The sequence below is a fragment of the Trachypithecus francoisi genome, unplaced genomic scaffold (genome assembly GCF_009764315.1).
Source record: "Trachypithecus francoisi isolate TF-2019V2 unplaced genomic scaffold, Tfra_2.0 Lachesis_group3, whole genome shotgun sequence".
Lineage (NCBI taxonomy): Eukaryota > Metazoa > Chordata > Mammalia > Primates > Cercopithecidae > Trachypithecus > Trachypithecus francoisi.
The window spans coordinates 14,468,152-14,482,475 of NW_022681468.1; the positions used below are offsets into that span (position 1 = coordinate 14,468,152).

The following is a 14,324-nucleotide window of genomic DNA, read 5'->3' on the forward strand; positions in this document are numbered from 1 at the left end:
TTAATAAAACTTCACCATTCATTATTTTCTGGTTGTTACTATCTTTGTGGGAATTCCAGATTTCACTTTCTTAATGATCTCTTGCAAAGAATAATACTTGGTTGGGTTTAAATATACAAGCAGATGGTGCTGGATGGTCAGGGAAGCTGATCAGGAGGAAAATTTGCTGTGGTTGATCCAAAGCAGAGAAGCAAGCCTTGACCAGCTACGTTTCTCCATAGCACACAACAGAGTCAGCAAACCTTTTCTGTAAAGGGGCAGATAAAAAATATGTTTGACTTTGTGGGTCAGGCTGTCTCTGATGCATGTACTCAGCCCTGCCTCTGAAGTGCAAAAATAGCACTTATTATTATATTATAGACGATAATATAGAAATGAATAGGAATGTTTGTGTTCCAATAAAACTTTATTTACAAAAACAGGCATTGAGCCAGACTTGGCAAGGGTTGTAGTTTGCCTACTCCAGCACAGAGAGTTACAAACTTGTAACTTAGGTTTGAACCCCTATTTCTTTTCAAATGACTACTTGACCCCCCCTCCACCATTTGTCATCAAGGTCCATCTGAATATGGAGGGAAGTTTGAGAAGTACACCAAAGTTTTAAACTACAGATGCTCCTAGACTTACAATGAGGTTATAGCTTGGTAAGCCCATTTTAGGTTTAAAATACTTTAAATGGGCTGGGGGCAGTGGCTCACACCTGTAGTCCCAGCACTTTGGGAGGCCGAGGCAGGTGGATCATCTGAGATCAGGAGTTCGAGGCCAGCCTGGCCAACATGGTTAAACCCCTTCTCTACTAAACATACAAAAATTAACTGTGTGTGGTGGCACATGCCTGTAATCCCAGCTACTTGGGAGACTGAGGCAGGAGAATCGTTTCAACCCAGGAGGCAGAGGTTGCAGTGAGCCAAGATCGCGCCACTGCACTCCAGCCTGGGCGACAGAGCAAGACTCCATCTCAAAAATAAATAAATAAATAAATAAAATAAGTGGAAAATGCATTTAACCCAATTAACCTACTGAACATCATCGCTTAGCCTAGCCTACCTTAAACGTTCTCAGAATACTTAATTAGCCTACAGCTGGGCAAATTCATCTGGTAACACAGTACCCTGTAAAGTACTGGTCGCTTGTTTATGCTCATGCCCACGTGACTGACTGGGAGCTGCAACTGGTGCTACTGCCCAGCATGAGGAGAGAGTATCACTGGTCCAGAAAAAGATAAAACTTCAAAATTCACAGTATAGTTTCTTTATACTTCCAGAACAGTGATAATGAATATGTCTCACTTTTGCAACATCATAACACTGAAAAATAGTAAGTGTAACCATCCTAACTCGGAGACTGTCTACATAGTGATGTAAAGGTACTAAAATTTAGGGGTCACCATGGGAATCAGGACAGCAAGCATTTGTAGGAGTTATCATGTGCCACGCAACGCTGATGCCCTTGACCCATATTCACTCATATTCACACTCTGTAATAGGTACCATCATCCCTGTTTTACAAAAGCAGAAAACGGGGCACAGGAAAGACTTCCATTCCTGTGTTGGCTCTGGCGCCACTAGCTGTGTGACACTGGGTAAGTCACCTAACACATTTAAGACACCATTTCTTCGTGAGTGAAACGTGCCCAGTCTCCACTGTCCTCACTGGGCTGTTACAAGAATAAAAGATCTCAGACATGCCACGGCTCTGCCCCGCTGTGCAGAGAGGCTGTTACAAGAATAAAAGATCTCAGACGTGCCACGGCTCTGCCCCGCTGTGCGGAGAGGCTTCACGTGCTAGAAGTTTTGTGACCACTCTGGGAGGACCACTTACACCAAGGATGTGCAGCAGGACGGCTCCGTGCTGTCGCTCCTTATTGGAGAACAGGTCTGCGGGGAACTCGTGAATTGCTGGAAGACAGGAAGAGATGGCAGTGTTAGTTATCTGTGGGCCTCCTGACAAACCTCACTTGACATCTGGGAGTTCATTAAGGAACTGCAGAGCCCACGTGGCTTTGGACTGATCAGCAAGAAGGTCAGCCATTTCTCAGTCCAGGGGCAGACCAGTGCTCTCAGGAAATAGTTGCTGGATACTGGATTATGCAAAGATATTCCAGCTCCTTAGAGTGCATCATGTTTTAGATATGTCTTGCATTTTAAAAAACAGTATGAAACACTTCACACATAATACGATGGCTAGAACCCAGAACAGACAGTAGTTAAGTGTTGACAAGGATATGGGGGTAATGGAATCTCAAACACTGCTCGTGGAAATGTAAAATGGTACAGCCCTGGGAGGCAGTCTGGCAGTTCCTCAAAAGATTAAGCATAGACCATACGACCCAGCAATTCCACTCGCAAGTATAGACCCAAGAGAAATGCAAGCATATGTCCACACTAAAACTTACATATCAACGTTCATAGCCATATTGCTGATAACAGCCAAGATGTAGAAAAAATCCAAATCAAATGCTTGGGGTTTGAGTATCACTCCTGCACCCCCAGGCAGCTCTGACAACTCATCTGCTCAGTAACAGAGAAATAATCCCTTCTCACCTGCCACTGCCGCATTCAAAATCATCAGTGGATAAGCACGCTCATGAATGGACGTATACATGAATGAATTCCATTCTCACAGATCCTGTTTAGGGCACTCCCAGATCTCCACCCACTCTCACCACACCAGCTTAACTGGAAGCTTCTGGAAGGCAGGGATCCACACTTCCCTGGTCACCATTGCACCCTCAGTACCTAGGTCAGGCCTGGTACACAGTAAGTTCTCAATCAACCTTAGCAATCGACTGAATAAACAAAGGTTAAAATATTAACAAAAATAACAATATGTATCATCTCATTAGAATACTTTTATCACCCTTGTAAACTCCTTAAACACCTGGAATGACACCTGGTTCATTGTGGGTGCTTGATAAATGCTTGTTAAATAAACTTCCAGGACAGAAATCCCTTCTCTGCAAATATAATTAGGCCCTAACCTCTGAAAATGATGCTTTCTCCTTTATGTGGAAACTTTTCTGATTTTTAAGATCTGATTCTCCCGGCAAGCCACAGAAAACATCAGCTCCCCAGACACCCAGAAAATGTTCCCACTTTGAAACAAGCAGCATTCAATGAAAAATAGATTCTTTCACTTCCCTCACATCTCTCTCTCTTTTCGTAATCAAACTTCTTTAATAGAGCTGCTGCTGTCGGTTCAAGGGCACAGACTGGCTTCAAGGTTTGTCAGCTCAGAGATGGAGAATTATATAGGCAGAGACTTGGCATTCTTGAGGCCAAGATCTTACTTCCAGGAGAAATGCAATTGCTGGGATATTTCAATGCAGATCAATAGACATTTCTGCCATGAAAATTCGAGACATTTCCTGATTCTCCAAACCAGGGTTTTGAGAGCTGATTGATTTATCCAATCCTGGGAATTAGAATAACATCTTTAAAAATTTTTGAAAAATGAGAAGTTTTTGAAAATTACAATAATGTCATGTCATCTTTCTGCTGCTGGGGACATATCACCTGGCCTCTAGCAGGGAGGGGACATGGGTTCTAAATGGCTTTGCCTTTGGTAGGAACAGACTTCTACTCAGCCTCACACCCATGTGTATCCTGGAGGGCTGCGGAGGAGAATGAATGGCATCTATGGCCTTAATTTTGCCAGCAAAGACAGTGGTCACCGGCAGAGCTCCCGGCTGCCTGCGCCCCACCATCCTCTGTACTCATCCACATTTTCCTGGCACATCTTGAACCCACAAGGCAGGCACTAGGGCCATCAATGTTCCTGTTTTCAGATGAGGCTTAGAGAGGGAAGTAAGCAGCTCAAAGCACCCAGGCACCTACGCCAGCACTCACAGTGGGACCTGACGTTCCTCGTGCAAGGCTAAGCCCACCTCTAACACTGAGACGGTCTGGCCGAGTGGAAATCACACCACACTGTCGACTGGAGTCCTAGCTTGACTACGCATGAGCTTGTGTGACCCTGGTCACATCATGAAACCTCTCTGACCCTCTGTCTCTTCAGTGACAATCTGCTGCTACTTCTACTTGTTCAGCCTCACACCTTGCTTTGCACCCCTGTGTGCATGCTGGGGTGCTGTGGAGGAGAACAAATGACTTCTGTGGTGATGAATCAGTCATCCTTATGTGTGGCATGCCCTGGTGGGGACATCAAAGGCTGCGAGCAGGCAGATATCCACCCCACCCTCCCCAGCTGTCTGCTGATAGCTGGAATCAGTCTGCTCCACAGTTCAGGATTAAAATCCTCTAGACACTGGCATGGTGAAGGGGGTGGGTATAGACCAGGACTCTGTGGCCTCCCACCCTTGTCACTGACAGCAACAACTTGGAACTGCAGATGTCCCACACAGCTGGTCCATGCCCTGTCTCTAGTAGCCGATGGACTTAGGTTTCAGGAAGTGCCTCTGCTCCTGATGACCTGTGGGACCTGGGCAAGTTGGCTAACACCTCGGGGGCTGTTTCCTCACCTAGGAATGCAGATCACAGCAGAACCTGGGCCGTAAGAAGTGACACTACTGAGCTCAGCCAGGCTGCCAGTCACTCAGCATCATTAACTGACAGAGTCATTCCTTGACATCCATTCTGTCCTCACAGCTCCACAGAACACACAGCCTTGGTGTATGAAAGCTAAACAGAAGACAAAGCCTTCTTGCAGAAAGAGAGAAAGAGCAAGAGAACGAGAAAGTAAGAGATGATTTGGGCCACACGAGAATCTGAAGCCTGGAGCAGTGTAATCCCAGGTTCCTGAGAAAGCCTTCCTTCTCCTCCCATGGGCTTCCTGGGATCGGGAGCCACTGGGCCACGTTCAAGGGTGTGATGCTTGCGTGTCTGAGGGGGCTGAACCTGCTCTGTCCGCTCAAATCCCCACCAGGGAGGAGGGAGGGATCAGCAGGGAACATACACATGGCTTTTGAGGTCACGCCTAAGCCTTTAAGCTGCAGAAATCTGGAGGTGGAGGGTGGAGGGAAGGGAGAGATCTATCAGTAGGTGGAGCTGGGCTCAAGGAACCAGGGATGATCCCAGCACCCCACTGCCCTGGGGACATGGGGTGAAGGGAAAGGGGAACAGGAGGGAAGGCAGCTGCTCCCCACTCCCCTTTGGACCTCGGTGCCCAGAAGTGGCTTCCATCACTCTTGGTCCTGGACACACCCAGGTGTCCTCATGCCCCAGGCATCTGCCTCCCTCCCGTGCACGGGAGCAGGGCCCAGGGAAGCTGGAGGAGGTCCTTCCTGCCGGTTGCCTTCCTGAACATTGGAGGGGAAACTCCAAAGTCCTTGGGGACAGAAGCACCTCCAGTGCCCTCAGCACTCTACAATTCGCCATTCGGAGGCCTCCAGGCACACCTGAGCTGTTTTCTTTACACACAAAAAGCTCCATGGGTGACACTCTGAATTAGTGCTGCCCCTTCCGGAACCCAAACTTTCACCAACATTGCTCCTGCTTCTCAAAATGGATGGATTTATTCAACAGCATGTGCAGAGTACCTGCTTGGTAGCCACTGGTCTGTCTAGGAATGGCTGGATGAGACCCTGACAGACCCTGAGCGCCCTCGGACATGGCAGCTCTTCCTTTCAGAGGGTGGCTTGACTTGCGGGGAAAGGCAAAGTTACTCAGAAGGTGTAAGGTTATTGAGGTGGGAAATGCCCTGATCCTGAAAGAATGTGAATCGATGCATGTTTCCTGAGCATTTACTATGTGCCAGGCACTGGATTAGGCACGGAGCCTCAAGGACGTGCCTGCTCTGTAGGACAAGTAAACAAACGACCGAGAGACAGTGAGAAGCTTGTTGCAATGGTGTGGGGTAGAGTAGAGTAAGTCAGGAGTCACTGACCTGGGGGAGTTGTTGGGGAACGTGCAGCCAGCCCCAGGAGAGGGTGGTGCCCACATCAAGCCTTGAGGCCTGCTCCCAATCAATTATGAGAAACTCATTATTCTCATTTTATTGAGAGGAAGTGGAGGCTCTGAGAGACTAAAGTCACCTACAGTCACACCAACACAGTCTGGCACAGATAAGAACCCAGCTTGGGAGCCCAACTAATACCAGGCTCTCTTTGTTGGAGCATTTTACCCCCAACAGATGCACATCTCAGGATTAAGGTCTCCTCCATCCCAGGAGTAGGCCCTCTGTTCTTGGAAGCTCAAAGGGCCATGCCAAGAGGCCATGCTCTGAAACGTACATTGGATTTTGTAGGTCAATTCTGCCTGCAGCCCAGAATTCACCCATACAGAGGTCTAGGCCATTATTAAACGGATCCAGAGAAAAATTGTCACTTACATTCCTTGATCTTGAAACATTTAATACAAGTGACTGCTTCCTATTTGTATATGAATGAACGTATGTGTATATAAATGAACAGATCAATCGATTTATCTATCTTGTATACACTAAAACTCATTCTTCATGGTGTGAAGTTCAATGGGTTTTGAGAAACGTCTACAGTTGTGTATCTACCACCATACCTCAGACAGAAGAGTTCCATCACTCCTAAAATTCTCTTGTGCTGGCTTTTTGTAGTCCCCTCTCCCCGCATCCCCACTCCTGGTTGTTTAAGCTTCCCAGTTTACCATGTTTTGTTATAGGAGCCTGAATGGACCGAGACACATGGGAAATGGAATAATCAAATCCAATCACATCTTGTGCAGAAATAAGGAAGTGGACGCGATTGCCAGGACAGCCTCTCGACACTTAGGTCTCTACAACCTCCACTGCCAGTGGAAACACACCCCTATCTGGTGCGCCGTACCACTGACGTTTTCTTTTCCCCATTTGCCTTTTCCAGAGCACCATATCGATGGACTCATGTAATACGCAGCCTTCTTAGTCTGGCTTCTTTCACTTAACAAAATGGTTTAAGATTCGTCCATATTGTTGGGTGATCCCACCGTTTGGGAACATTCTTGCTTAGCTTCCTTGGCCTCACCTCTCCTCACTCACCTCAGTGTCCGCTAGAGGGTCCCCTGCCCCCGAGGAACACCTGAATGCTGGTGGTCTTGGGGCTTCACCCTGGGCCTTCTTCTGCTCATGTGACCATTCCCTGCCTCTGACTTTTTAATCTCCACATCCAGCTCCCAAATTTCAATCTTTCCTGAGCTCAAGACCTAACATGCCCAGCAGACAACAGAACATCACTCCTCGGCCATCCTATGAGCACCTTCAACTTGGCCTCGGTGCGTGGCCTCCCATCCATCTGAGTCTGCATAAAACAAATCCTGCCGTTGTCCTTGATACTGCCTCCTTCCTCATATGTTGTGATAGGTAGACAGGCCAATAGGCACTCAATGTCTTTTTCTATTTCCTTCCATGACCCTTCCCTGCAGGGACCCTAGATATGGGTGCACAGGCTGTGCCACAGGATCACACAGCCCAGTCCTACTTCCTGTTCTGAGGAGCCTAGCTCCCTTGCAGCTAGGGTTCAGGGTGTGAAGTAGGTTCTGCCAACCTAGGGGACTCAGAGGGCAGAAAAGAGGCAGTGTGTTCTTCCTGCTGCCATTTCCACTGGCAACCAAGGTTACAGAGACCTAAGCATCAACAGGCTGTCCTGGCAATCATGTCCCCTTCCTTATTCCTGCACAGGATGTTACTGAACACTTGATCATTCCGTTTCCCACTTGTCTTAGTTCATTCAGGCTGCTATAACAAAATATCATAAACTGGGGTAGCTTAAAAACAACAGAAATTTATTTATCACAGTTCTGGAGGCTGCAGGGTCCAAGATGAAGGCACTGGCAGATTCAGTGTCTGGTGAGGGCCAGTGTCCTGGTTCATACGTGGTGCCTTCTCTCTGCATCCTCACATTGGTGGAAGGGACCAAGTAGCTCTCTGGGGTCTCTTTTATAAGGACACTAAGCCCAACCATGAAGACTCCACCCTCATGACCCAGTCACCTCCAAAGTCCTCATCTCCTAATACATCACCTTGGAAATTAGGTTTCCATGTAATGCTGGGGACATACAAACATGCAGACCATAGCACTGCTCCTTCAGCCTTCCCTGTAATTTTGTAAGCATCTCGTTCCCTGAATTAAATTCCTTCCTGTTGAAAATATTAAATGTGGTTTCTGTTTCCTGCAGGGAACACTCACTGATACACCCACCTCCTTTTCAGCCAATTCTGCACAAGCCCTGGCAATCCTACCCTGATCTGCTCTTGAGTCCCTCTGCCCCCATCCTCTCTTGCTGGACCACTGCACTGTCCCCTAACTGGTGTCCCCAGGTCCTCTCTCAATCTGCTCCTTCCTGTATTCCACAGGGCAGCCAGACAAGCTTTTCAACAAGCACTTACGATAAATGCCAAAGACTGCATTTTGGCCTTCAAGGTCCTGCACCGTCTGACCCTGCCCACCCTTCCAGCCTCACTCATGCCACCTTCCCCGTGGTGTCCATTCTACTCCGCCACACTGGTCATGCCTGTGCTGCCAGGTCCTGGCACAAACCTGGCACAAAGTAGGTGTTCATGAAATGCCTATGGAGTGAATGTACATCGGGCCCCTCCCTTCTGACATAAACTCAAGAGCTCCGAGTGTGACCTCTGCCCGGATGGCTCCCCAGGAGACGGTGTACTGGCCCTGCCTCCTCAGCCCCTGTCTTCCCAAACTGCTTCTTGGATGCTGCACACCTAGTCTTACCAGGCAGATTATTTTTGACAGAGATGTGCTTTCTGTGAGCTGCTCGTTTTTCTTAAACCTTTCAATTAGTCAATTCTCTTTAGGGAATGTAAACTGTGAATTGAATTTTTTTTAAAGGAAAAAAAGAAACTGCCTCAAAACCTGCCACTCTCTCTTTGCTTTCTACCCTTGTTAAAAATAACCCTACCTTCTAAGCCTTGACGTTTATTCTGAAACGATGAAAACCAGACTGGAAGGCTGGGAAGTAATTTAAATAGCCTCGAATTTTTATTGTTTCAACTTATATAAGGTATATGTTTTAGAAACCATCCCAGTGCCAGAAACCAAAAGAAAAAATTGTGATTTCCCCCCCAATTGTACAGTTTAAAATAACTTTGCTAAGAATTTTATGCCTTTCATGGGCAACTGTTGGAACGTCTAAGATTTTCTACCATCACCCTCATGTCCCAAACAGGAGTAAAAATAATTAGATTAAGTCACTGACTTAACTAGCATGAGAAGGAGTTTAAAATCCTATCTTTCTTTCAGTACATTCCAAAAGAGATTCAGTGCCATGAAAAAGGAAATATGCCTGGAAGACTCAGCAACAGGAATGTTCTTTCCAGGAGCAACCACTATAGAATTTCTACAGCTGGACAAGGGCCCAGGTACTATGTGGTTCAGCTGCTCTCTACCCAGGAAGGGAAGCGGACTTGTTAATGTCACAGGGCAATGTTTCCTAAGGTGGTTTTCAAAAGAGCCTGGTACTTCTTCCCCTGTCTCTCTTGCTTCCTCTCTCACCACGTGATCTCCACACACGCTGGCTCCTCTTCACCTTCCGCCATGAGTGGAAGCAGCCTGAGGCCTCATCAGACGCAAATACCTACTCTTGAACTTTTCCAGACATCAGAATCATGAGCCAAATAAACCTTCTTTATTGATTACCCAGCCTCAGGTGTTCCTTTATAGTAACACTAAGCAGACTGATTTAGGGCCCAACTCTTAGGACATCATCCTTGCCAACCCCACCCCTCTCCCTGCCTTGATGCTGAAGATCCTGTTGCACCCCGCTGAGAGTCACTTAACTCCCTATTTTGATTGATTGATTGATTGATTGATTGATTGAAACAGGGTCTCACACTGTCACCCAGGCTGGAGTGCAGTGGTGCAATCACAGCTCACTGCAGCCTCAACCTCCCAGGCTCAGGTGATCCCCCATATCACATCTTCCCAAGCAGCTAGGACTACAAGTTTGTATTATCATGCCCAGCTAATTTCTGTATTTTTTTGGTAGAGACTGGGTATCACTATATTTCCCAAGCTGATCTTGAACTCCTGGGCTCAAGTGATCTCCCTGCCTCAGCCTCCCAAAGGTGCTGGGATTACAGGTGTGAGCCACTGCATACAGGTGTAACCCCCCATTTTAAAGAGGAGAACCCTGAAGTCCGATGAGGTCAGATATTTTGTTCAGCATCACAGTTAGTTAACAACAGAATTGCCAGAGCCTGAATTAATACAAACAGATAATGGCTGGTCCATACAGGACAACAGGACTCTGACCCACAGCTCCAGAGCAACTAGCCTGGGATGTCAGACCACAGCCTCTGCAGCAATTGGCCCCAAATGGTCATGTTTTGCTAGTGACAACCACCTTCTCTACTGTTTTCTCCTGCTTCCAACTCAAGACCAACCAGAGAAAAACAAATAGGCTCCCTGTAGTGAGTTGAATAGTGTCCCTCCAATAGTTCATGTCCACTGGAATCTTTAGCATTGACCTTATTTGGAAATAAGACGTATTAGTCAGCAGAGGCTGTCATAACAAGATACCACAGCCTAGACGTCATCAACAATGGAAATTTGCTTTCTCCCAGCTCTGGAGGCTGCAAGATCAAAGTGCCTGCAGGCTTGGTTTCTGGTGAAGATTCTCTTCCTAGCTTGTAGACAGCCACCTTCTCCCTGTGTCCTTACACGGCCTCTTCTCTGCACACACACTGCTGGTGTCTCTTTCTCCTCTTATGAGAACATCAGTTGCTATAGTTTGATGTTTGCTCCCTCCAGATCTCACGTTCAAATGTGATCCCCAATGTGGGAGGTAGTGCCTCCTAGGAGGTGTTTGAGTCATGAGGACAGGCCTCTCATGAATAGACTAATGCCCTGGGCGCAAGTGGTGAGTGACTTCTCATTCTATTAGTTCCCGCGAGAGCTGGGTTTTGTTTTTGTTTTTATTTTTGAGATGGAGTCTTGCTCTGTCACCCAGGCTGGAATGCAGTGGAATAATCATAGCTCTCTGCAGCCCCGACCTGCTGGACTCAAACGATCCTCCTGCCTAATCTTCCTGAGTAACTGGAACCACAAGCATGTGCCACCATACCCACATCCAGCTTATATATATTTTTGGCTTTTTTTTTTTTTTTTTTTTTGTAGAGATGGGGTCTCATTATGTTGCCCAGGCTGGTCTCAAACTCCTGGCCTCAAGCAATCCTCCCACCTTGGCCTTCCAAAGTGCTAAGATTATAAACACCATGTCCGTCCAGAGCTGGCTGTTAAACAGAGCATCTCTCCTCTCCCTCTCTCTTGCTTTCTCTCTCACCAAGTGATCTCTGCACAAGTTGGCTCCCCTTCAACTTCTGCCATCAGTGGGAGCAGCCTGAAGCCCTCACCAGAGGCAGATGCCCACTCTTGAACTTTCCCAGACATCAGAATCATTAGCTAAAGAAACCTTTTTTCTTCACACATTATGCAGCCTCAGGTGTTACTTTATAGCAACACGAAAAGGACTAAGACTCGCATCCTATTTGATTAGGGCCCCCCTCTTATGACCTTATTTAACCTTAATTACCTCTCTAAAGGCCCTATCTCCAAATACCATCACTTCACATGAACTTGGGGAGACACAATTCAGTCTTTGACATAAGGTCTTTGCAGAAGTAGGTAGTTAAGTTGAAATGTGGTCACACTGGATTACAGGGGACCCCGAATCCACTGATTGGTGGTCTTATAAGAAGAGTAGGGGACACACAGAGATACCAAGAACAAGGCATGGGATGACGAAGGCAGAGGTTGGAGTGGTATGTCTACAAGCCAAGGAGGAGATTCCGAGAACAAGGCATGGGATGATGAAGGCAGAGGTTGCAGTGGTATGTCTACAAGCCAAGGAGGAGATTCCGAGAACAAGGCATGGGATGATGAAGGCAGAGGCTGGAGTGGTATGTCTACAAGCCAAGGAATGCTGGCAGCCAGGAGAAAGGCCTGGAACAGATTTTCTCAGAGACTCCAGGAGGAATCAATCCTGCTGATACCTTGAAATCAGACTTTTGGCCTTCTGAACTGTGGGAGAATAAATTTTTGTTGTTTTAGGTCACTCAGTGTGTTCTACTTTGTTATGGCAGCCCTGGGAAGGCAAAATATTGCCTAAACCAATGCACACAATGCCCTGCTTCCAGTTAGCTGCCTCACGCCAACAGCCTCCACCCAGGGCACGCCTGAAGCCTGCCCTTTCTTTCCTGCTGTGAAGCCCCCCTCCCCCACTCCCTTGCCTGACTTTGAGTCCCTACCAAACACAAGTGATGACAGCTGACTCCTTTGCTACAGCAAACTCTGAAAAACTACCTTGGGTTGCTTTCATTTGTGTGGTCTTTGTTTATTTCCACAATTAGCAGCAATCTTTAGCTGTATCTATACTGTCTTTCTCCTACACTAGGTTAAGTGTTCTCAGAGTGCTGTGGTGACAATTTGTTCCTGTATTGTCTTTACCTCTACTAGACAAGGCATATACTTAATACCTAAAGTAAATTAGGCTGGGCACGGTAGCTCACACCTGTAATCCCAGCACTTTAGGAGGCCTCACTTTGAGAGGCCAAGGCAGGCAGATTGCTTGAGTCCGGGAGTTCAAGACCAGCCTGGTCAACATGGCAAAACCCCGTCTCTACTAAAAATACAAAAATTAGCCGAGCATGGTCGCACGAGCCTGTAATCACAGCTACTCAGGAGGCTGAGGCAGGAGAATTGCTTGAACCTGGGAGACAGAGGTTGCAGTGAGCCGAGATCATGCCACTGCACTCCAGACTGGGCAACAGAGCAAGTGAGACTCTGTCCCAAAAAAAATGAATGAAAAAAATGAAATGAAATAAAATAAAATAAAATTAAGCAAATTAGGGGCTGGGTGCGGCAGCTCACACCTGTAAGCCCAGCACTTTGGGAGGCTGAGGTGGGAGGACTGCTTGAGTCCAGGAGTTCAAGACTGGATTGGACAACATGGCAAAACTCTGTCTCTAAAAAAATACAAAAATTATCTGGGCATGGTGGTGCATGCCTGTGAGCTAAACTCAGGAGGCTGAGGTGGGAGGATCACTTGAGCCCAGAAAGTCAAGGCTGCAGTGAGTAGTGATGGCACCAATGCCACTCCAGCCTGGATGACAGAGTGAGACACTGTCTCAATAAATGAATACATAAAATAAAAGTAAATTCAGAACCTAGATTCCTATGTACTGCACAACCAAACTCTGAGTTAGTCACCAATGGGCAACACAACGACTGCTGAGTTTATCAAAAGGATGGGCATCATTAAGGGAAATCATTTCTTTGGAAAAATAGGTTCAATTATTTTTAGCATGATACAATGTTCTACATATGAAACATACATAGCAATACATATACAATGCTTACTACATGTCAAGTACTTTCTACATTTCAAGCTCACAATGAGCCTAGGAAATGCTGTCATTAGCTCCGTTTCAAACATCGGCAAACTAGAGAACAGAAAGGTTAAGTAATTTGCCCAATGTGCAGCCAGTAAGTGGCAGAGCCAAATCTCAAATCTGGATAATCCAGCTCTCAACAGCACTTGACTCTAACAAAAGCCAAGAATACGTTTCTTCTCTTTGACATAACAGTTTCTCACGTGAAATTTCTTCTAAGGGTGACATTCAAAATACCAGGGTGAAAATCATGTGTGAAGATGCTTGTTACCTCCACTAGCAAGGCGCCGGAAGCCACGGATGGCCCAGGAATAGGATAATGATTACGGAGTTGGACACTTTCCTCTAATCTTCCCACAAATATTTACTATTACCCATCAGGCCCCAGCACTGTTCTAGATTCTGTGAACAATACATCTGTGAACAAGACAGTCAAAAGTGCCTGCCCTCACAGGGCATTTTAGATAGAGTGCTACCCAGAAGGATAATTAGAGACACTGGATGTGGAAAAAATGTTTATCATAAATGAAAAAAGCAACACACGAAATCACTCATGGCTGGTTTGCAGCTATACACAAATCAGCAAATGAAAAGAACTGGATGGGAAGTATACCAAAACCATTATAGCGGTTATGGCGGGTGGAGGAATTCTACACGGCTTCCCTTTCCAGGGCTGCTTTCCAAATGCTTTATCGTAGAAATGTTTTAGTCAATTTGATATGATTTATTTTTTTAAAAGGAATTTAAAAACATGGTGTATGGGCCTGGCACGGTGGCTCATGTCTATAATTCTAGCACTTTGGGAGGCAGAGGCAGGCAGGTCACCTGAGGTCAGGAGTTCAAGACCACCCTGGCCAACATGGTGAAACCTTGTCTCTACTAAAAATATAAAAATTAGCTGGGCATGGTGGTGGGTGCCTGTGGTCCTAGCTACTTGAGAGGCTGAAGCATGAGAATTGCTTGAACCTGGGAGGCGGAGGTTTTAGTGAGCCGAGACTGTGCCACTGCAC

The 14,324-nt window shown here is 46.6% G+C and overlaps 1 protein-coding gene across 5 annotated transcripts in view; it reads right to left on the reverse strand.

Annotated features, from left to right (window-relative positions):
- The window catches only part of SLC24A4 (solute carrier family 24 member 4), an 89,262-nt gene that overhangs the window by 61,440 nt on the left and 13,498 nt on the right, over positions 1-14,324 (reverse strand). For 4 of the 5 annotated variants that reach the window (XM_033191543.1, XM_033191540.1, XM_033191541.1 and 1 more), the window contains exons 1-2: positions 3,720-4,140; positions 1,822-1,898 (exon numbers count right to left, since the gene is read on the reverse strand). In XM_033191543.1, the coding sequence (XP_033047434.1) occupies positions 1,822-1,898; positions 3,720-3,738 (96 nt within the window). In that variant the 5' untranslated portion in view covers positions 3,739-4,140. Of the gene's footprint in view, positions 1-1,821; positions 1,899-3,719; positions 4,141-14,324 lie in introns of those variants that run through there. The other variant, XM_033191542.1, reaches the window with a different exon arrangement.